The following is a 24,402-nucleotide window of genomic DNA, read 5'->3' as shown; positions in this document are numbered from 1 at the left end:
AATATTCATTTTTGAAAATAAATCCAACTTGCCTGGTGTTTTTTGCTGTTTATTTATTGTCTTTATACTGTTTTACATTATAGCAGTTTACATGCATAACTGTGTACTTGTACATGTGGTGATACAATACTAAGTTACTGGACAAATACGAGTATTGTGTTATAGAGGATTAATGTGTAAACGAAGGGGGAGATATAAGGTCATAAGGTCAGACACTCTTCTTGCATTGTTAGGCAGCACAAGGCAGGATACTGACAACTGTAACCTTTTCTCCCTTACAACGCCGCTGTCCTGCTTCACACTCGCTCATGGTCTGAGAAGCTGCACTTGCTTCTTCTCCAACTTGAACACAGACATTTGATCCCGGGGTTAGGCAATCTGCAGACTCCTTACAGCGACACGCATTGGTTTGATCTGAAAGAAAGTTGTGAAGATGGATAAGATCAATGCCTACACAGTACAAATACTCTGTGTCATCATGGATTGTATGACTTTGAGATGTCCCCACCATCACAGGTCTCCCATATGTGACAGTTGGTGCAGTCTGTTGTGATGCGCTGCGGCCAAACGCAGGAGCTTTCCTCTGCCATCGTGTGGTTCTTCCCCAAACACTGCAGTGATTGCATTTTGCACACGTTCAGAAGGACTGGGCTTCTGCTCCTAGAGGTAGTGACGCACACCTCCAAAGATGAACTGTTGACAATCATCAAATACAAACCATAAGACCAATAAACCAAAATGGTCCAATTTAGAAACATCACATGGCCAAAGTGATGGCTGTCTGAGTAAACATACCTGCATTCGAAAGGCATTTTGCAAACACATTTTCCTCTGGATGATTTCTCCCAGGGTTGACATTGGAGCGAAGAGGTGGGTGCTGGAGACCCAGTGACTGTGGGATTCATCGCACACTCTGTTACATTGGTAACTGAGTAGCTTTTACATGCATGCAGTGATTGAATTACAATATATGGACCAGTAAAGAATCAATCAAAAATAAGGTACCACAATGAAGTTAGTTTTAGGTGGGATATTCAACAGACATTCATGGAAGTAGCAGCGTGAAAATAATTTCAGTTTTTTTTATGTCATCTGACCCATTGCCTTTAAATGATAGCTTTAAATCCATACCAAATATTATTATGAATAACAAATAAGACACATTAGATAGATATTAGATTGTAGTGCTTCTTCTATTTCATATAACTAAAGTTGGAATATTTTTGTTTTCAGACACATTCCTCTTTTTATTCCTATTTACACAAACAATAATTTGGTCAAGAGGTAAAACATATTGTATTCCAACTTTATGGGTAACAGTGTATTCAATAATGCTACTTTTTTTAGTAGGAAACCTAGTTTGCTTTATTTTAGTCCAAATACATTTTATTTTCTCTTGCATCATTTTCACAAATATGTGCAAGTTAACATGGAGATACTGAACATAAACCTGGTTTTGTGTAATTTATTGATAGTCCCTTAGTCCAACCCTGTGGTTTAGAGTGAGGGCTTGGGTGGGAGCTAACTGTCCTCTGCATGTCTGTCAAAATATCCAACTTAAAACTAACTTCACAGTGATAGGATACATTAAACTGCATTCATGTAGTTTTCGACATCAGTTCCACGCTGTCAATAGGCTATTTTTATGAAACTTAAATTAAAATGTGTACCTGGACTGCATTTGATGTCTGCTGGGTCTGGTGAAAAATGCAGACTGGGGTCACACATAAGAGTTGCTTCTCCTATTAGCTGTCTGCCTTCTGGACAAGACAAAGTGACTGACTCCCCAATGCCGTAGACCTCTTGTTGAGGAGAGGCAATGACGTCCTCATCAAGGGAATCTATGGTGCACCTAGCATCTGGGGGGAAATGTATAGTTAAACACAGTACAATTGTAATACATTGTGATAGTAATGTTGAACACTAGTTATGCTTGCTCACTTGTGCACGGTCCAGGCTTCGCAGACCAGGTTTGACTAGCAGTGCATTCAATAGTGCCAAAACCAACAAGATATAATCCTTCTGTGCAGGTGTAGTCAACCTTACTACCCACAAGGTAGATGTCCTTAGGGACCTGTGAAACATTTGGGTTACAAAAAGCTGATTCAGTTCCATGTTTCAGTTCGGATTTCTGGTCAGAAATCTCTTAAAAAATAACAGAAATTAGGGACTAAAATAACAATAACCAATGCAAAATATTACATGTAAGAAAAAGTTCAAGTTTGGCTTAATATTTACCAGGATGTAGCCATTGATCAGAGCAGGCGGTGTTCCACAGGTCTGGCTTGCTGGGAGAGTTTGGTCAAAGCACTGAGGCTCCATAGTTCTGTGAAAAACAGTTGATAGCATGATTTATTGCTGCATATTGATGACTTCTATTAGAAACCACCTCAAAAAACATCTAGCTCTGACCTTAAGTATTGCATGTCTTGGTCTTCACAGTCGGATGTCTCAGTGGGTTCTCCGATACATTGTTGTCCGGCGTTCTGAGGAGCGGGATTAGAGCAGGAGCGACTTCTTGACCTTTTGACCCCAGAGCACGATGACCAGGCAGACCAGCAGGCCCAAATACCGTCAATCACCCCTAACGAGTAGAAACAGAACACATATTTATTTCTGTATTTAATTAATTTAATTTCACTACCTGTCTGTTATTGAACACTGTGATTAGAACTGCATGTTGTTTTAATTGTATTGTCTGTTGATATATATTTAGTATCAATTTAGTTGTACCTGTACAATGACAATAAAGGAGTTAAATTAATTAAATGACATTCAGAAATGTAATACAGTGTATGTGATATTATCCGATGAAGGGTGACTCCCTTACTAACACATCAAATCAACTCAACCAAGACCAAAGCAGGAGTAAAGTATGTGTCTGAAATGTAACACCCACCCGGCTGACCCTCGGCTTCAGTTCCCTCCTCACAGGCCACTCCTGATGTGCCAGGCTTACAGATGCATTTGCACTCATCTCCATCCATGACAACCATGCCATTGTTTCTGCAGGGCCGACAGTGGCAGGTGTGGCTCTCACTGAGGTACTGCTCTATGGCCCTGCGGAGGTACAGCCTCTTCGCCCCGGCACACTGGACCTCCTTCACCAGCTCTGACAGCGGCCGCAGCTACAAGAACCAGAGGGACAGAGCGGTTGTATTATTCGATAAGATGATACACTAAAATAAACAGAAGTAAATCTAACATTACATTTATTTTACTTTTCCTCACCGTTTTTTTCATAACATCTGGAAATGACCCGATAGACTCGACCCAGTTTGAGTACACTTCCCAGTTGCTGTCAGGAGAAGACGGCTGTATGAGCATTAGGGCGGCATTTTGTTCGACGCCTCCTCCTTTCACATCCACTTTTTGGACGTTTGACGTCCTAGTAATGTCAACTAAAAAATTCAGATATTAATAATGACAGAAAGATTCAGAATGTAAAGTTATTTCATGTGCTGTTATGTTTGTTGTAGTAACATTAAAAGCTCACCAGATTCTTTTTTTTTACTTGTGTCACTCTCGCAGGACACATGGGTGATGGGGAATATTAAAAACCAGCGTTTAGTCCTTGCACATTCCTCATACTGAGAGCTTTCACTGACTTAGGTAAATCAAAGGAAAAAGACAATTCAAAGTAAGTGTCATATATTAACCACACTGGATAGATTCATTCATAATACTAATTAATGTTTCATCCAACTAGTTTTCCCAGTTAAATGTCCCCACAGAACGTTAAAAGGGTCATGTGGATTTGGAAATCCTGTGTGACTGTAAATATCGTATGTGTTAAGTTGCGTTTAAAAAATAATTGCTATTTCATTTCTAAATGAGGAAGCATAGTGACATTTCAGGGATGAAAAAGTAAATTGGCTTTCACATTTTCAAATGAAATCTGATAACTAACTCTTAGAAAGACACCATAGAATATATATTGAAAATGTTGTTCATAACTGACCCAACAAGGGCTAGTTCTTATAATACTTTTATAATGTTAAAACGCAAACCAGCAAACATCAGAAGAAATCTGAATGTGAACACCAGCATGTTAGGTAAAAGGTACTTTTTTCCTTACATATTCCATCATGAATATTTAAAAAAAAATGACAAGCTGATGCTGTCTGGTTCCTGGAGATTCACTGTTCTTTCATTTAGGCCTGCCAAGAAGCGGCTGATGATTAATGAATCTTCACCCATCAATTTTTCAGTTTCTTCATCAATCTTCGCGATGACCTTGAATGAGCCTCCGAGGCTTCCTGCAGACAGGTAGTGTGTTCCAAACCTCTCCAACACATTCCTGTATGCAGCGTAGTCGTAGACTGATGGGAGTTTAACCAGTGTCTTCCAAAACTCCTCAGATAATGGGAGGTACTGAGGGGAGTTACTCTGGAACTGAGTCACCTCTATGTCACTCTTTAAAATCAAAAGCTTTTGTTTCTAGAAGGAGCAAAAAAATCAATGAGAAAGTTACATTTCATTTGTTTTGCCTTTACCAATCTAATGTCAATAATCAAATATACAGTGACGATATGCAGGTTTGTACACACCTGAGCCGTGTCATGTGTCTCATGAAAGTAATAGTTGCTAAATCCTGTCGTTGTCCCGGTCACTTTCTCTCTATTGATAATGTCCTTTGCATAGTGCCATTTACTGGTGAACATCTCATCACTGAAGTCACTTTGAGCTTTGACCTGACAGCAGAGGTTTCACAATGTTAATTTAACATCTTAAATCGAGAAATGTTCTGCATTTTTCACAAAAATTAGATGTTGGATATTTAAAAGGTACCCTGTGGAGATTTTGACCACAAGTTGTGTTGCAGAGTTATTATTTTACCATCATTCACAAAAAGACAGATACACACACAATAACAGACGAATGGCTCCATGGTAGCTGACAACTAACTAACTAAAGTCAACTAACCTAATGACTTTGACACCAGAGATACAGCTCTGTGAAAGATCCTCAAGTCATTGACAGCAATGTTTCAAACATAGCCACAATCTTTCCTTAACTTTAACAGCGATTGTTTTAATTGCCAAAAAGAAAGAAGAACATGTTGCAATACTCACAACTGCAAAGATCAAAATAAAAAGGCTGAAAAGTTATAGTCTAGATCTAGATCTATGTATTATAAAGTTGACTGTTAACAGTGGAATTCATGAACAATCAACACAGGGCCCCTTTACAATAATAATTGCCAAATTTGCCACTGTATGTGTTTCCAGAGTGACTTACCAAAAAGCTGTACTGGATGATACTAAGGGGCAGTCTGTACAAAGTTTGATGAACTCCGCTGTAGATCTTGCGGCACTGCCCCCCAAAGCTCACTGTGTTGATGACACTGCCCCTCCACTTCCCTGACACCACATCAAACCTGCAGGAACAATGAAAGTCTCCATTACACAGCACATCGTACCTGTTTGTGTGAGTGTGTTCAAACAATGTGTCCCATACCCGATTCCTAGCTTCTTGATGTTAGGCGGAGGAACTGACATCCCACATGTAATGTATTTTTTAACGACACAGACCTGTTCATCTTGTCCATCTTCCTCACAGTCCTGATCTCCGTTACACAGCAGAGCCCGATTTATGCACTGCCCTGTGAGTCAGAAGACATGCGGACGGCTCAGTGATTGTTATTTAATCATGGGCGTAGGAAGCATCCTCAATGTGGGTGGGACAATTTGACAGGGGGTGTGGGCATGCTCCCCCGATTCTTTTTTAAATATTGAAGTTAAAAGCATCAATCTGGTGCATTTTGAGAGCAAAGTTAGGAGATCTATGGATACATCTCTCATCAACACCCATGTGAAACAGAACTGTAAACAGATTGACTTTTTCTTTATGCATATTTTACAAATCACTCCCCTTTTAAACTGTATTTTTGTGTTACCAAACCGTTTGAGACCCACTACTTAGACTAAAGTTAACTATCTAGATTCTAAACCCTCAGAGAGTCCTTTACTTCACTGAGCTGTAGTTATCAGCCTCTCAGTTTGACAGGAGAGGACGCTCCCTCCACCTCTTTAATAACAGCGCCTTATATCCGGGTGCTCGTGGAGCACGCTCGTGAACTGTTAGCGCAGGAGCCTCGCAGCGTGGAAACTGTGGCGTGCATAATTTTACAACTAAAGACACAGCAACACAAAACACGCAGCATGTGTAGTGTAAGGCTCTGAGAATCTGCCTTTGTATAAAGTAGCAGTGCAAACATGTTACTGTAGTGCCAAGAGATATGGAGTCAGAGGCGGTGCATCGAAGGTGCAAAAGGGAACTTTAATGAGGAGCAGAAAAGGACATGTTGCTGGCTTGCAGTCCGAATAGACAAGAGAGAGATAAAGGGAGGAGGACACAGTATATGCCCCTGAGGTACAGTAGGCATTAGTGTCCGTGCGGAACAATACCCCCAACCTGTAGTTCCATGATTGAATTATGTACCAGTGGTTAAATAGGTGGTCACCACACAAGCCCCCCCAGAATTCAAACATGGCAAACAAAATATATCCCCACGTCCGTGGAGGAAGCACCACAAGGGCCGAGGAGGTTGGGGTTGCAGGTGAAGACCGGGCCATGGAACGGGCCACGAAAGGGGGCCGCAGGAGAGGGCAGGGGCCCTGACGAGGGCGAGGGCACCCACACCGGGGGCGGGCCGTCGTAAGGGGGCCGCACTAGGTGTTGCGGAGAACCCAGCAGGAAAGAGGGCAACCCGGCCGCAGGCAGACGCACAACGGCGGCGGGCATGAAGTCCTCGGCAGGCGTCGAGGTATCCCCGGAAGAGAGGAGCAGTCCCCCTGGGAGGAAGGAGCGCAACCCGGCCGCAGGCAGACGTGCAACGGCGGCGGGCACGAAGTCCTCGGCAGGTGTCGAGGTATCTCCGGGAAGCAGGAGAGCAACCCGGCCGCAGGCAGACGTGCCGCGGCGGCGGGCATGAAGTCCTCAGCAGGTGCTGAGGCATCACCGGGAAGCAGGAGAGGCCAGACAGGGTCCCGGAGCGCGCCACCCATGGGCCGATGGAGCATGGGCGACGTCCGGAACTGTCGAGGCGAGAGGGGGTCCATGAGTGCGCCACCCAGGCGTCGATGAACGTGAGTGGCGTCTGGATATCCCCGGAAGGCAGGAGAGGCCAGACAGGGTCCCGGAGCGCGCCACCCATGGGCCGATGGAGCATGGGCGACGTCCGGAACTGTCGAGGCGAGACGGAGTCCAGGAGTGCACCACCCAGGCGTTGATGATACCGTGAGTGGCGTCTGGAACCGCTGTCGAGGTGGTGAAAAAAATGAGAGTGTCCACATGAGGTCAACCGGCTGGTCGAACCTCCTCTCCGGCACCGGAAATGTTTTTGTTAACAGTCAGATGTCAACACATCGTTAGTTGCTAGCCGTTAGCTGCCGCTGTTAGCCGTCAGTCATCGTTGTTATCCGTTAGCTGCTAGCCGTCGTTAGCCGTTAGCTGTCGTTGCTAGCCGTTAGCTGCCGCTGCTAGTTGTCGTTAGCTGTTAGCCGTTGTTAGCTGTCGTTGTTAGCCGTCGGTAGCTGCTAGTTGTCGTTAGCTGTTAGCCGTTGGTAGCTGCTAGCCGTTAGCTGTTGTGGTTAGCTGTTAGCTGGTGTCGACGGCCGCTAGCCGGAAGCCGTTAGTCGATGTCGTCAGCCCCAGAGCCTCTGCTAGGCGGCGTGCCCCCACCAGGGAAGGTGCCGCTGCGCGCAGTGGCCAGCACCTCAGGGGTAAATTGCCGGGCGGCCAGGAAGAACCGGTCAGCTTCTTCGGCTAAAGCACAGGGCTCAACACGAGCCGTGTTAGCTAGCGCAGCCTGGACACGCAGCCGCATGTCCCGAAGAAACAGTTCCATGAAGTAGAAGTCGGGGTCTTCCGTACCTAGCAGGTCGTGCATCGTCTCCTTGTAGTCGGAAGTCTTGCTGTCTTCCAGTGCCGAGACGATGGGGGAATGGCGAGCAACGTCCTCAGCCATTCCGTGAGGGGCGCACCGAGCCTCAGTCCGTGTGCACGTGGCAGCCACGGACGTCTCCAAAATTCTCCGGCAGTTTGCGAAAAACGGCCTCTCTAGCCATGTTCGGTACAATCTCGGAAACTTCTCGAGACTTGTCAGGGTCACCAGTGTAGTGCCGAGAGATATGGAGTCAGAGGCGGTGCATCGAAGGTGCAAAAGGGAACTTTAATGAGGAGCAGAAAAGGACATGTTGCTGGCTTGCAGTCCGAATAGACAAGAGAGAGATAAAGGGAGGAGGACACAGTATATTCCCCGGAGGTACAGTAGGCATTAGTGTCCGTGCGGAACAATACCCCCAACCTGTAGTTCCATGATTGAATTATGTACCAGTGGTTAAATAGGTGGTCACCACAGTACGGAGTTTAATTGATTTGGGCATTCTCTCAATAAGCAAGTGGAATGGATTTGATAATGAAGCACTGACACAGCGCTCTACAACGAGTGGCGAGTGGATAGACCGATGCACGGACTTTCCACATGGTAAAAGTGGGGGGGTCTAAAACTAATCATTTTAAAAGGTGGGGGGACTTGTCCCACTCTCATATAATGGCTGCGACGCCCATGTATTTAATTATGTAAGATTATAGCAGTGAGCAGAGTTTAAAGGTCTAGCTATCATGAAAAATTAGCTTGTGTATGTCTTTTCTACATAAATATGTGTCCCGGGTGTGTAAGAGAAAGTCAACAAAACCCTCTCTCTATTCCTCCTTGCCGAAATCCCTAAAAACGGGGGTACAACGTGTAATATCTTGGATATTAACAGACAACGGAACAGTTGGTTAGTTAAGGACCCTTTATTGCTGCCTCCGGTAGTTCTCTCGCCACCCCCACTTACTGTAACTGTCGTAAACATGCCGTAACGTATATGACAACTCCCCTTGTAGTCAGTTAACAATACTATGACATCTCCCTTTTTCCCTTTTAACAATATCAACACATATCAATAACTTAGATATATTTTCTCTAACAATTCAACACATATCAATAACTTAGATATCTTTCTTTAACAATATCAACACATCAATAACTATGACATCTCTCCTATTTTCTCTTTTTTTTTTTTTACAATATCAACATCCTTTTTTTTTTGTTATTGAACTGTCCCCTCACAGGTCAAGTCTCTGGACAGGTTTAACAGGTCTACCAGACCTGGTTTGGATCAGTCCATCAGTGTTCCTTGTTGGACCAGGCGAGCCATGTTCTGGGCTCATCTGAATGTCTGGTGTGTTATTCCTGGGATTTGTGTCGTCGTTCGCTGGAGGCCCCGCTCCGGGCACCGCTTGGAGATGTCGACGGTTACGTCTGTACAGAGCACCCTGCTCCGTCTCGATGAGATAAGACCTCTGTGTAACACTCTCACCTGCCACTACTGCAGGTGTGGACCAGGTCTTTTGATTGTCCAGTCTGGTGAGAACATGGTCTCCTCGCTGCAGTGGTGTGAGCTCTCTCACGCCATGGCGCTTGTTATAGTAGAAGGCCTGTTTGCTCTTCTCCGCAGCATCTCAAGCTCTGATGTGATGTCTGCTCGGCCACTTTGGTTGCAGGTTCTTTGCCAGAGTGGGCAGCGTCGTCCTGATTTTCCTGCCCATTAGGAGCTCTGCTGGACTGACACCCATACTGCTGTGTGGAGAAGAACGGTAAACCATTAAAGCAAGTAGGGGGTCCTTTTGTCTCAGAATCCCCTTTGCCGTTTGGACTGCACGTTCCGAATAACCGTTTCCTTGTGGGTTGTGGGGACTAGAGGTTGTGTGCGTAAAGTCCATGTCACAGGCAAAGCCTCTGAAGACATCGCTGCTGAACTGCGGTCCGTTGTCACTGACAACCTCCTCCGGTATTCCGTGCCGGGCAAACGTGGCTCTCAGCTTCAAGATCACATGTGCACTAGTCGTGGTAGACATGTGGAGTATCTCCAGGTATCTAGAGTAGTAGTCAGCTATGACTAGGTAACTCTCTCTCTCATGTTCACATACATCTATGCCAATTCTCTTCCACGGCCTGTCTGGGAGAGGTGTTGACAGGAGAGGCTCTCTGTTCTGTGCTCTCCTCTGCTCACGACAGTACATGCAGTTCTCGACTTTGTGTGTGATCTGTGTGGCTATGCCAGGCCACCACACCGAAGTGTTGGCCCTGTCTCTGCACTTGTTAAGACCTTGATGGCCCTCATGTATGCGTTCTAGTATCTCTGACCTCAATCTCCCTGGTATCACTATTCTACTCCCTCTGGTCACTACCCCATCATGCATAGACAGTTCGTTCCTAACAGGAAAGTACTCCCTAACACAGGTGTTTATGTGTGCTAGGTGTTCAGGCCACCCGTCTTGTATGTACCTGATCACTTCTTGGAGCTGCTCGTCCGCTGCCGTCTCCACGCGGATGCTGTCTATCTTTTTCGTCGATGCTGGAATGCTGCTCATCACAGCTGCTACGTAACACTCCACGTCTGTGTCTCTACTGAGCTCCTTATCTTCCTGTGGGCTCCTGGACAGTGTGTCTGCCACCACCAGGGTTTTCCCCGGCGCATACTCAGCCTCCGGGTTGAACCTCATCAACCGCATGAGGAGTCGCTGGCGCGGAGTGGCACATTGTCGAGATCCCTGGAGTTCATCAGTGGGATGAGGGGTTTGTGATCCGTAATCAGTTTGAATGCTGGTACGCCGTAGAGATACATCTGAAACCTCTCACACGCCAACACGCTCGCCAGGCACTCCTTCTCTATCTGAGCGTACCTGGTTTCAGCGTCGCTCAGTCGCCTTGAGCAGTATGCTACCGGTCTCCAGTCCTCGCCATGGAGCTGCAGCAGGACACCGCCTATCCCATAACTGCTTGCGTCTGCTGAGACCACTGTGCTCCTGTTAACATCATAGTACACCAGGGTAGGTGACGTTGTGAGGAGCTCTTTAACTCGCTCAAAGGCTGCTTGTTGCGCTGGACCCCACATCCACACTGAAGGCAAGGCAAGTTTATTTATATAGCACTTTTTAACGCAAGGCAATTCAAAGTGCTTTACAAAAAAAACAAAAAATGAAAGACATTAAGCATTAAAAAAGAAAAGCTAATAAAATAAACATTAAGGAAAAATACATGGATAAAAGTTACAGTCTAAAATATGAATAGTTCAATTAAACATTACAAGAAAAAGTACATGGATAAAAGTTACAGTGCAGTTTAAAGGGGACCTATCATGCAAAATGCACCTTTGTACGTCTTTTATACATGAATATGTGTCCCCGGTGTTCCAGGGAACTCACCAAGTGTCAGAAAACACAACCCTCTCTATTTTCCTCCTTCGCCAAATCTCTAAAAAAGGGGCTGCAACGGATCTGAAAAAAACGGATCCAGATTTCAATACTTTTCTACGTCACAGAGAAGTCCTCGGCTTATTGGTCAACTCTCCACCTATCAGGGGAATGAGCCACGGCCACGTGCATTGCCAAACCTCTCATTCGCATATAGGCTATCGGCAGGCTAAATCAACCCACATCTGTGTGTTTGCCTGCTCTTGCCAGGATGTCTAAGATAGTTAAACGTTGTGCTGTTGTTGGCTGCAAGACTCGGGACAGGGGACTGCATGCAATGCCATCAGTGGAAAAAGAAATGAATCTGTGGCTAGACTTCATTTACAAGGGACATGTGCCAGAAGACCACGGCAGATTTCTGTTTGTGTGTTCCAAACATTTTACGACGGACGTGTTTATGAACTTGTCTCAAGTCCAACACGGATATGCCTCCAAAGTAATGCTAAACCCGGGATCAATACCAACCATCCGGGACCGGGCCAGTGAGGACACATCCAATTTTGAAGCTGTACGTTTTTATTTAGCGGTGTTTTTCCTGATAAAGCTATCTCTAGCTTGTAGCATGTAGCATGTAGCTTCGCCGTATCAATGTCGCCTCAAACCCAAATAGTAATCGGTTAGGTGTTTATATATTTGTGTAGCATTTTATTTTGTACGCTCCGCAGTCTTTGCTTTGTCATTTGAATTATCAGGCATTTGCTAACATGTTCAGACATACTGCCGTAATGGCGATCTGTGTGAAGGCTGTAAAGCCACGCCCTAGGCGATAACACAAGTATTTATTATCCTATTTATTAGTATTTTGTATCCTCTACAATCATATTGAGTAAGTTATAATAACAAACGTAATCTTCTGTAGGCAAGTGCCGTTTTTTCCAGCTTTTGTGATTGTAGTCTGTAAGAACGATCAGATATCATCGATCTGTAAGCTAAGCTACGCTACGCTAATGAGACATGCCGTGTTTTGCAGCGTTATATGTAAAAGCTTTTGTGTGTTTACTTGTTTGCGCACATGAATATAAATGGGGGTGTGTTAGGATACAACACTGTGTATGTATGCGAGGGGGGACACACACCACGAGTAAAACTGAGCTAAAGCCCTGTCGGTCTGTTGTTGTTGACAAGGCCTTACCTCTAGCAACAGGCTAATTAGTGGCTAGCACTCATTACAGTCAGTCTACTGAGCTCAGCCCCTCTCCAACACATCATCTGTATTGAGTCAGAAACACAGCATGCACGTTACGGTTCAAAACTAACTCAGATTGGAAAAGGCTAAATAGAGAGTTTTGCTAAATAGAGAGTTTTAGCCCCATCTTTTGGGATTTCAGACTATATTTATCCAAATAGTATTTTCTCATCCTGAATACTAAGTTGAGATGATTTTGTTCTAACTATGTGTTCTTCTTTACAGGCCAGCACCTCACATACTTACTAATTAGTGACAATTTGTACATCCTTTGCTATTATTTCCATTTTTTTGTATCATGGCGGAAATGAAAGACTGTACCTGGCAGCCCTGCACTACAATGAAAACGCTGAGCGTGCACAAGCCACTACATCCACTGGAAACCCTCTGTATAAACTGCAGTTCCCAAAGGCCAGGAAGGGAGAATGCAGAGCAAAACCAGTAAAGACTAACCCCACATTCCGTAAGTGTTTAAAATATTTATTATACAACTATTTACAAATATAAAATAAAAAAATTAGAAAGAAGTTTCAGTTTTTTACATGCATATACTAATCTAAACCACATTTTTTGTTGTGCTGTTTTTACCATTGCACAGCCCTACGTGGCCAACTTGATGGACCTCATCTTCGACCAAGTCTTTGTGGACCCTGCACCATTATGAGCGACCTGACAGGGAGGAGGTCATCGCCGGGTATGCTACACGGTTCAATTTGGCTGCTGTCTGAACCCAACATCGACATTTCACGGATCAGGAAACTCCCTGCGTATCCTGAGGACAACGCAGGCCGGAATCACCACTCTGATCCTGCGTCCAAGGAAGCCCCAGCACCAGCTCACAAAGCTTCTGTAAAAATATTTTGTGTCATTTATACAAAATACAAGTAGGCTACATTTAGTTTTTTTTTATGGGTTTTTTTAACCGTTGATTTTGACAATAAAGTTCCAAGTTGATATCAAAATGTGTCGTGATTATTCATGTTTGGATGGGTAAAGAATATTCTGATTTCAAAAGCATAAGGTTGTGTGTGGACTTTTTTGTCTTACACATGGGTGTGTTATGCCATTGCTGTGTAGTATATAATATAATAGTACATGTACAATGACAGAATGAAAGATTGCATAAAGCCATATACACCAGTATTTATTTCCATGAACAATATTAGCATTCGTTTTACAATTTCAGTCAAAACAAACAAACCGCTCTATTTGCCTCAACTGTCGTCCACCATGTTCAGCTCTGTAAATATGCAACGCATTCTGCAGGGAGAACACATTTAGGCACACAGGCTCCAATCCAGGATGGTCCACCATACAGGTTACAGAGTCCTCAAGTTACTGCATCCGTCTTGACACATTGTGATAAACATATATTGAATGACATGTAAAAAATGTATTTAAACAGACAACTTAGTAAAGCTATCAAAAATGTTACCTGTGGTATCTCCATGCAGCACAAATTCTCCGTTCAGAAGGCATCGTGGCGCAATTTGCACAAAGAAGTCAATAACTGAGCTTTTAAAAACACATGAAACTACACACATTGCTGACAACTTGTTGTTGGAGTTATACTTTTTATCATCCTAAGTTATTCAACTTTCCAACGGTTGTTGCACGATGTTGGAAGAAAAGGACTGTAAACTATTAAACGCAATGAGGCCATTGTATATATGCTGACAATATGAATGTCTCCCTTTATAAATATATATATATCGCTGTTTTTGCGTTACAAACTGTACACATTGCATTCTTGCTAATTAGCCAAACTATGAACGGAATAAGGAGCAAGCATCGTAACAGAGTAAAATAAATAGGGACAACAGCTTGTCAGCTAACCATTCAGAAATGTCCTGCTGCAACCGAGATTTTTGCACCTCCACCAAAACCTCCGCTGCTTCAGGGTCGGTTTCTGGATCAAATTGATAATATGCTTGAACACATGCATTGCTCTGAGATGACATGTTTATTCCACACTCGTAATCACAGCAAGCATGGTAACGTGACTCTCGCCGGCTCATGCCTGCTCTTCTGCAGGGGGGCGTGGTCAGCTGCTGCTCAGAAACGCGAAACGAGGCATGTCTAAAAAATGATCTGTTTGGTATTTTGAAAAATAAAATGTATAAATATACCTTATATAGGTATGGTCATACACTATATCATTTAAATATAGCATGATAGGTCTCCTTTAAGATATGAATAGTTCAATTAAAAGCAGCGACAAAAAGAAAAGTCTTCAGCCTGGATTTAAAAGTAGTAAGAGTTGCAGCGGACCTGCAGGTTTCTGGGAGTTTGTTCCAGATATTTGGAGCATAATAACTGAACGCTGCTTTACCATGTCTAGTTCTGACTCTGGGGACAGAAAGCTGACCAGAAAACTGAGTCTGCTTTTAACAGTGCATATAGTGGCTGGCCCACTGTGGCGAGGTCTGGAATATATTTCCCCAGGTAGTTGATCATGCCGAGTGCTCTCTTTAGTTCCTGCACGTTTTCTGGTGGTTCAAGTTTGCTGACTGCAGACACTTTGGCCGGGTCGTACACCATCTTTGTTGATCACCTGACCCAGGAAGTGCAGCTCCTCCTTTCTCAGCACACACTTCTCATTGTTCAGCTTCAGGCCTGCAGACTCCAGCCGATCCAGAACCTTCTGCAAACGTCTGCTGCTTCCCCTCCTCTCTCCTCGGTTCCCCTCCTCGGTCCTCCGCTCGCATCTCCTGTGGGCGGGACTAAAGAGGCTTCTCAATTCTTAAATGTCCCCTCCTTGACTCCCCTCCTCGGCTCCCCTCCTCGAGACTTAGTCCCGCCCACAAGAGATACGAGCGGAGGACCGAGGAGGGGAACCGAGTAGAGAGGAGGGGAAGCAGCAGACGTTTAAAGAAATGAGAACTCCTCTCCTCTGAGCGGTCATATTAAAGCGACGTCCGTTCATTATTACGTGGCAACAGCTGCATCATCTGTCGAGTGTTTTGTCATATTTTATAATCTCTGCTGGATCAGCTGAACATTGTTCCCCCACATATTTACTTTGAATTTATTGAGAGTGCGGTATAATGAGACAATACCAGGCTACAGATGCGGACACACAGACACAAATATATTTATATAAATATATGCAATTTAAAGTATGAGAGCACTCTCATAATAACGTAACACAATCAGAGACTGGATATTTCCCCCCCCCCCCTCCTCTCTCTAGTCGCTGAAATGGGGAATTTAAATTACGGGCCAAAAGTTGTATTTGCAAGTATTAAAAGTAAGCAGAGGACACCAAACCAACTGAGACCTGTCTTATGGTGTTAGCTGTTATGCTTTTATTGTGATAGAGCTAACAGGATATATGAGACCGGAGGTGGACACGACGGGTGAGGCTTCTACGAAATGACATGGAAAGTACAAGCCTGAATAAAGTAACCACCATGCTCTAAAACCGTCTGTATTACTTTACGCTTACCACGACATGGTGTCAGAACGTGGGCAGCGGTAAAGAGCTAGGTTGAAGTTGGAAAGAGAGTTGTGAAAAGTTAACGTCTGCAAGCGGCGAGATGTTAGACGACGACGGAGCTGCAGCCGCACCGGCTGCACAGCCTCCACAACCTCCCCAGCTACAGGCTAATGCTAACGCTCCTCCGAGTGCTACGTTCACCATCCAACCACCTGAAGCATTCAACTTTGCAAAGCCTCAGGACTGGGAGCGATGGATACGTAGGTTCGAGAGATTCAGACTGGCCAGCAACCTCCATCTTAGCACAGAAGCTAACCAGGTGAACACGCTGATCTACTGCATGGGGGATGAAGCAGACGACATCCTACGGGGTCATGATTTATCCGACGCACAGAGACAGCAGTACACTTCGGTAAAAGCCACACTTGAAACGTACTTTGTACCTAGAAAGAATGTGATATATGAGAGGGCAAGATTCAATCAGAGAGTGCAGCAACCAAACGAGGCTGTAGACGCTTTCATTACTGCATTGTATGCCCTAGCAGAAAACTGCAAATACGGAGCACTCCGCGACGAGTTAATAAGAGACCGGCTCGTAGTGGGGTTGAGAGACACCAGTCTAGCTGAGAGGATGCAGTTAGACAAGGATTTGACGCTCGAAAAAGCAGTCAATATGGCCAGACAGTCCGAAGTGATTAAAAGGCAGCAAACAGACCTCAGAGGAGGGGGTAGAATAGACATTGATGCAGTAACAAAAGGCAGAAGACAATACCCATTCACCCCAAAGTCCCCTCATCAACCAATGCACCCATCAACAAAACCACAGCCATCATCTGATCGCCAGTCATGCTACAGATGTGGAAAGTCCCCTGGTCATGCAAATGCACAGTGCCCAGCCAGAGAGGTGACATGTCATGCATGTGGAAAGAGAGGTCATTACAGTAAAGTATGTAAATCTACCAAAGCAGTACATGCTGTAGAAACAGAAAGTTGCTATGATGATGATGACACTCCCTTGTTCCTAGGCTCAGTAGATGCAGGTTTAGACCCATGGTATGCTGATTTGACTATAAGGGACCATAAGGTCAGGTTTAAGATAGACACAGGAGCTGATGTCTCAGTTATTCCAGCCCAGACCTACTATGCCATTGCTGAGAGCAACACACAGTTAGCTAAGCCTGACAGACCACTATTTGGCCCAGGTCGCATGCTTCTATCTGTTTTAGGCAGATACAGAGAGTCACTATGCAAAGGAGAGCAGGTGATACAGGAGGATGTTTACGTTGTCAATGACTTAAGCGTAGCCTTGTTAAGCAGACCAGCAAGTGTAAAGCTTAAACTAGTCTACAGATCAGACAGCATAGAGAAGTCAGAGATGGAAGAGTCCTACCCAAAGTTGTGTCAGGGTTTAGGTATGATGCAGCAGCCATACACTATTAAACTCAGGCCAGACGCGATTCCCTATTCCCTGGCCACACCTAGACGGGTCCCCATCCCTCTACTCCACAAAGTGAAAGAGGAGCTCAAAAAGATGGAGGACATTGGGGTCATCTCCAGAGTTGAAGAGTCGACCGACTGGTGTTCAGGCATGGTTCCGGTGCCTACAAAGACTGGCTCAGTGCGCATCTGCGTCGACCTCACCCGCCTCAACGAAGCAGTTCGCAGAGAGAAATACATAATGCCTTCAGTTGAGCAGACAATTGGATCTCTGGCAGGAGCCCAGATCTTCAGCAAGTTAGATGCCAACAGAGGATTTTGGCAGGTTCCATTGTCCCCCGAGTCGGTACTGTACACAACGTTCATAACTCCCTTTGGGCGCTTTTACTTTAACAGACTGCCCTTCGGCATAGCGTCAGCCCCAGAACATTTTCAGCGGCGCATGTCAATGATTATCGACGGGCTGCAGGGGGTTGTATGTCACATGGATGATGTCCTCATCTGGGGGAGAGATCAACAGCAGCACGACATCAGACTACACACTGTCCTCAACAAGCTCCAAGACGCCGGGGTCACGCTAAACATGGAGAAGTGTGAGCTAAGCAAACGTGAAGTCAAGTTCCTAGGTCATATTCTGTCAGCTGACGGTGTGCAACCAGACCCAGACAAGGTAAAGGCTGTCATGTCCATGAGAGAGCCGTCCAACACAGGAGAGGTTCGCAGTTTCCTGGGAATGTTAAACCAGCTGGGAAAATACATTCCAGGTCTAGCCGAAAAGGACAAGCCGCTGAGAGACCTTCTCTCAAAGAAGTATCAGTGGGTCTGGGGCTGTACACAACAGAAAGCGTTTGACCAGCTGAAAAATGATCTCACATCACCTCCAGTGCTGACACTTTACGACCCCAACAAAGAGCTGAAACTGTCTGCGGATGCCTCTTCCTACGGACTGGGTGCGGTCCTCCTACAGAAGGAGGGAGAGCAGTGGAAACCAGTCGCGTACGCATCGCGCTCTATGACAGAGACAGAACAGAGGTACGCCCAGGTGGAGAAGGAGGCGCTAGGATTGACATGGGGGTGCGAGCGTTTTAGAGACTTCCTAATTGGGAAACATTTTGCCATGGAAACTGACCACAAGCCACTTGTCAGCCTGCTAGGTCACCAGGCACTCACTGAGCTTCCTCCCAGGATCCAGCGGTTTCGACTCAGACTCATGAGGTATGTTTACAGCCGACACTCTCTCACGCTCACCTGTCAGTCAAAACTCAAGTTCAAAACTGACAGACAACGACTTAATGGAAGACACAAACATCTATGTGGATGAAATCATCAATAACATGCCCGCCAGCTCAACATACATGGCACAACTGAGAGAGCGACTGCAGGAAGACAGTGTTTGCTCGGAGGTCATGTCACACTGTCAGAGAGGATGGCCTGACCGCAGCCAGCTCACAGGTCCAGTTAAAACTTACTGGCCTGATAGAGCTGTACTTACTGTACATAATGGACTCCTGCTCATGGGCTCCAGACTAGTCATTCCCACAGCGATGCGCAACACTGTCCTCGATGCACTACACGAGGGACATCAGGGGATGACCATGTCCAGTGAGCTCCCAGAGAGACCATGGCAAAAAGTAGGTTCTGATTTATTCACACTCAACCAGGATAACTACCTACTAGTAGTGGACTACTACTCTAGGTATGTAGAGATTGCCAAACTAACTCCCACATGATCTCAGGATGTTATTGTGCATCTCAAATCAATATTCTCTAGACATGGGGTCCCAGAGAATTTTTTTAGTGACAATGGCCCCCAGTACTCCAGTCAACAGTTCAAGGACTTTGCAGTAGCCTACGGGTTCAAACATGTCACTAGTAGCCCTAGGTTCGCTCAGAGTAACGGGGAGGCGGAACGTCACGTTCAGACTGTGAAACAGCTGCTAAAGAAAGCTAAGGATCCGTATCTGGCTCTGTTGGCCTATAGAGCTACACCACTTGCTAATGGCTACAGTCCTGCCCAGCTCCTCATGGGCAGGAGACTGCGCACTCCAGTGCCCCAGCATCCCTCTCTACTCACCCCAGAGCTTCCAGACAGCACTGTTGTGGCAGCTAAAGAAAGGAAGAGGAGGGTGAAGGACACTGCAAATTTCAACAAAAGACACCGTGTGAGAGATCTAAGCCAGCTCACACCAGGTCAGCCAGTGTGGATTACAGATACAAAGTCTCAAGGCACAGTGGTTTCGTTGCACTCAGCTCCACGTTCCTACATAGTGGACGGGCCTTCAGGCACCATCAGGCGGAACAGACACCATCTTGTCCCTTTTCCAAAGACTGTACCACACACACCTCACACTCCAACACCCAGCACACCACCCCAACCAGGTGAGCCTACACTGGGTTCTCCAGAACGCCCTGAGTCACCAACACAGACTCCCAAGGGACACACACCTGTCTGTACACACACACACGGCCCTACCACTAGGTATGGCAGAGTGGTGGTAAAACCTCACAGACTGGACTTGTGAACTGGGGGGGGAGACAAATGAATGTGAAAGAAAAAAAGACGATGTGAAAAGGGAAGAATGTTGAATAATTTTGTGTTTTGATGTTTAGATCACTTATGCTCACAAAGATATTGCCTGACTCAGTGGTTGTTTTCTGTTGTTTTTCATGAGAAGCCTTAAGAGTGCAATGTTCTATTTTTGAGTAAATTGCTATGTGATTGTGCAGAAAGAAGTGTGATGACATGTTCTGAGGTTCTTGCAGAGTGTTCAGTTTATCACCTGATTTTGCATGTTCTGAGTCACAGTATATAAATGTGACAGTCTGTTCTGTTTTCTTAAGAAAGGGAGATGTGGTGTTAGCTGTTATGCTTTTATTGTGATAGAGCTAACAGGATATATGAGACCGGATGTGGACACGACGGGTGAGGCTTCTACGAAATGACATGGAATGTACAAGCCTGAATAAAGTAACCACCATGCTCTAAAACCGTCTGTATTACTTTACGCTTACCAAGACAGTCTGTCCACCGCATCTGCGCTCTGTACAACACACACCTACACACTGTACAACACGCACCTACACACTGTACCACACACACCTACACACTGTACCACATACACACCTACAGCTCCTAAAGCATAATCAGGCTACAGCCGTTGTGTATTTTATTATGTGAAGCACTAAATGGTCTTAGAAAAATATCGACTCTTTGTAGATATCTACTAAACTAAAGCAAATAAAGAGAGTAGGTCTGTTATACTGAGTGATATATATTTTACACACTGCTCTGCTTTCTGCACCTCACAGCTGTTATCACTGTAAACATCACGTTGCGATGAGAGCATTACATTACATGTTATTTGTTAGACGCTTTTATCCAAAGCGACTTACATACAGTACTGTGGGCAATCCCCACAGGAGCAATTTGGGGTGAAGTGTCTTGCCCAGGGACACAACGACATGCTGACTGCAGTGGGACTCGAACTTGCCTGATTCGAAGTCCAGCACTCTATCCACTTAGCCACAGCCGCCCATAGACAGCAGGTTCTAAAATAATATCCAGAGGCTGCATGCAGAGCTGTCATTGGCTGAGATAAGTCCGGCCGTGCGTCACGCCTCCACCGTTCCCGGAAATGCATCCGCGGAGGAGCCGTGGAGGAACCATCAGTGTATCCTCGGTTATAGCTCCTCCAGAGAGCCTCCTCGACGATCGATCCTCGTGTGCATTTAGAGAAATGAGACGTCCTTCAAAATGGCGCGCTGAAATTCATTTCCGGGTCACTACCGGAGGACCGAGGAGTCGAGGAGTCGAGGAGGGGAAATTTGAGTATTGAGAAGCCTCTCGTGTGTGTCTCCCGCTCTCATCAGCGCCAGCCCCGCCCCTGATTGTTTCCACCTGAGCCCAGTTACGTCTTGTTTAAATTCCCCAGTCTCCCCTTGTTTTGTGTCAGTTCGTCTTGTCCTGTCTCTATGCAAGTAGTCGCGATTACTCACCTTGTCTCAAGTCTGATTTATGTTCTCGAATTATTTTGTAAGTTTGTCACTTAGTGAGCGATTTTCTTTTGTGCCTTTTTGAACCTTTTTTGTCACCTCATCCAGAGTGTCGATCCTTATTTATTATCCTGTTTTTGGAATAAAGTATCTTACTCATACTCATACCTCTGTCTCCTGGGTCGTGCATTTGAGTCCAATACCTTGTGTTTCCAAGATCGTGACAAACTGATCCAGATTTCCTGCCGATATGACGTAATATCGGAAATGTGGAACCACGGCCCTATCAGAAACGTCGCTATCAGAAACAATGCCCGACTGTTTTGGACGTAATATGGTCTTTGTTTGCATTAGCAAGCATCGCTAACACTCAGAGCTAACCTGTACTGGAGAGAGTATGTGTAAACAACCTTGGTATAAAAAGGTACTCACCCACTTTGTGGTAAACCCGCAAGAGAAAAAGCATTTGAGCTCCATACTGTTTAAAAAAAAATCCTTGATGTGGTTTTTAACATGATATGGCGTTTAATCACGGCAGCATGTAGCTGTATCTGGATAGAATTCTCCTGATCAGATACTCAGCATAAGCTTCCCCCCCACCCTCTTTTTTTTCTTTTCTTTTTCAAAGCTTTAAACCCAGAATCAGCACTTCTACAACAGGGCTGAAATAGAGGGGTATGAGGCATGGCTAGAATGGGTGATCTGTTTGGTATTTTGAGCAAAACACTTCATAGACATGTTTTGTATATATCTGACACCTATAATATATGCCTAAAAATAGCATAATAGGAGAACTTTACTGTAATTTCAAACCTGAACGACAGCGAAACCTGTCCCCACATCCCTCCTCCAGAGGGCAGCCTTGCGTCGTTTCACAGGCTCTGGTCTCGCTGCGATCCCCATCACATGGGTTCCCTCCAAACTGGGTGTGTACTGCCATAGCTCGACTCCTTGTCTGAAACATACCACAATGTTGCAAGGATAAAAAAATAAGAAAATATACTCAAAATGAATACATTTAAAATATAATTGAGCAGTCTTGTTGGTAAAATGTATATTTTACCCAAATTCTATATGATGTGATATTTTATCTTCTTAAGGTAATTAACAAACTGAGAAGTGCACAAGTCAATACTACAAATGAATCCTTTTACCTGTAATTTGGTGCAGCCATCACACTCTGACCATTCACCATAAGGCCCCCACTGGCAATTAACTCTTTGTTCACAAAACCTAAGGAATAACATTTGTAATTCTATAAATTAAACAAAACAACAAAGAAACCAAAAAGTAATTACATTTGTAATTTGTTTTCTTTGTTTTTGATGTTGAAACCGTAAGCAAAAACAGATTCACCCCTTTGAAACGACCTGGAATATCAGCCATGGCAAGGCTGCAAAAATAAGTTGAGTAATTCTCTGAAGAAAAAAAGAAGAGAACAAGAGAAGAGAGAAGACAGAATGAGATACAAAGACAAGAGAATAAGTTGTGGGCAGAAAATGCCGCAGTAGTAAAAAGAAGACAGTAAAAGTGAAAATACTACAACTCAAAAATCTGTTCTCAGTTATATAAGTCAGAGGTTTTGCAGAAATGTGAAACATGTGTTTGTAATTGTTATTGAGTGTAACATCTACTTGCCTTCATGGTGGGTGTAGAGCAGCAAACAGAAGAGTCTTGAAATGGTGTGGAGGCTTGGTGTTGTTCTTGTTATGGAGTCAAACTGTTGGAAGGACATTGGGTGTATGTGAGGGGAGTGTGTGTTGGGGTTGGGGGTTGGTCGTTTTGCCTCGGCTTCTCCTGCCAAAAAAGCTCATTGTGAAACCTAAACCAGTTTTCTCTTGGGGTGATACACTATGTCTGTTGTTCTTCTTCTGACTATAACACTTATTATCGGGCTTATTGACCTTTCTCATGGCAGACACTTTCCGCTGTCATGGCAGTGAAAGCATGCAGAACAACAACAAAAAAAAAGAAAAACACATATATTATTATTGAGATGGGATATTGTTGAGTGAACACTGGAGGGCAATAGAGAACCATTTCCTCTCCCTGGCTGAAATGTGATTCAAGGCTGAGCAAAGTTGTAGACGAAGTAAGTAAGTAGAGGAGATTTCTAAGGAAAAATGAATATAGTAAAGGATCTTATGGGATAGTTTAAAAGGCTGACCCTTAGATTTGGTTCAATTATAATGTTTATAGTTGTGCAAATGTTGAGGGAGACACAAAACTGTGTCTGGATGATGACGTCCATAACAATCAGACATGTGTCTACAGGTCAAAGTTGAGATTGTTTGCTATTTAATATAGAATGTTCAACATACTTGTATGTGAAATCCACACATCCAGACAGAAGGCCATACTGTGCATATCCAACACATACTGGCAGCTCAATAGGAGAGCACTGAGTGTCTGGGTTGAGATGAAGTTTTTCTGGCAGCCTTCGGTCAAGTGAGGTTGTGTTAGTGAGCATTGATTCTTGCGTTATATCATCTATAGAAATAAGCGAGACCCAATTTATTCTGCCCTCAAATTGAGGCTGTCAAATAATTGTAGTGCTCCATTTAAAATGAGATGCAAGTTATAGAAAACTCGCCAGCCCATGCTGAATGACTCGGCAACTGTACGGCAGAAAGCCGAGTCCCAGCACCTCCAGCTAGAATAACAGTTGGCTCAGACAGTAGGCCACCAGACCATGCCCTCCATTAGTGCCGCTTCTCTGGCTCTCATGATGTTCAGAAGGCATCTCTGACCGCCATCTGCCCGGGAAGGTCGGTCTGCCAGAGCTGTCAGGCTGTGAGGTTCTGACAGAGACAGATATGGTCAATGAATGTGGAGTTGCTCTGCTTACTCTCCTCCAGACAAAACAATATACCATATTTCAACTTTTTTATTGTAGTTATAATGTTTATCATACAGTATGCAACCCTACACAACTCAGCAGTTTTCTTTGCCTTGGGATTTTTCTTGCATATCCCATATGTCCTGTCAGTCCAGGTAAAGTATTATTTAAAACAGAACATTAACATTTAACGAGAGCTTA

At 44.7% G+C, this 24,402-nt stretch overlaps 1 protein-coding gene across 2 annotated transcripts; it reads right to left on the bottom strand.

The window, feature by feature from the left end:
* Positions 1–33: 33 nt before the first annotated feature.
* Positions 34–23,111, bottom strand: c7a (complement component 7a). Of its 2 annotated transcripts, XM_034091769.2 has the most exons (18): positions 23,001–23,111; positions 22,719–22,780; positions 22,517–22,595; positions 22,176–22,317; positions 5,461–5,605; positions 5,242–5,380; positions 4,551–4,694; positions 4,197–4,440; positions 3,497–3,607; positions 3,232–3,401; positions 2,900–3,128; positions 2,413–2,584; positions 2,239–2,326; positions 1,942–2,074; positions 1,671–1,859; positions 796–892; positions 509–693; positions 34–414 (listed from the first exon to the last, which is right to left on the bottom strand). In XM_034091769.2, the coding sequence occupies exons 1-18, from the start codon at positions 23,004–23,006 to the stop codon at positions 230–232; spliced, it is 2,520 nt and encodes an 839-aa protein (XP_033947660.1). In that variant the 5' UTR covers positions 23,007–23,111; the 3' UTR covers positions 34–229. The 2 variants fall into 2 exon arrangements, with proteins under 2 accessions (XP_033947660.1, XP_033947661.1); XM_034091770.2 differs by lacking the exons at positions 22,517–22,595; positions 23,001–23,111 and having other exon boundaries at positions 22,661–22,741.
* Between the last annotated feature and the right edge of the window lie 1,291 nt (positions 23,112–24,402).

Source organism: Pseudochaenichthys georgianus, chromosome 9 (genome assembly GCF_902827115.2).
Source record: "Pseudochaenichthys georgianus chromosome 9, fPseGeo1.2, whole genome shotgun sequence".
In the NCBI taxonomy this organism is placed as follows: domain Eukaryota; kingdom Metazoa; phylum Chordata; class Actinopteri; order Perciformes; family Channichthyidae; genus Pseudochaenichthys; species Pseudochaenichthys georgianus.
The sequence above is the reverse complement of the archived record's forward strand: the minus strand, read 5'-3'. Positions and strand labels throughout refer to the sequence as shown.

Excerpts from the sequence above, each read along its gene's own strand:
- c7a (XM_034091769.2), bottom strand. Across the intron at positions 5,606-22,175 it reads CAGGTTTCGCTGTCGTTCAG|GGCAGTGCATAAATCGGGCT; the intron begins GTTTGAAATTAC and ends TCTGACTCACAG. Across the intron at positions 415-508 it reads CATATGGGAGACCTGTGATG|ATCAAACCAATGCGTGTCGC; the intron begins GTGGGGACATCT and ends ACTTTCTTTCAG.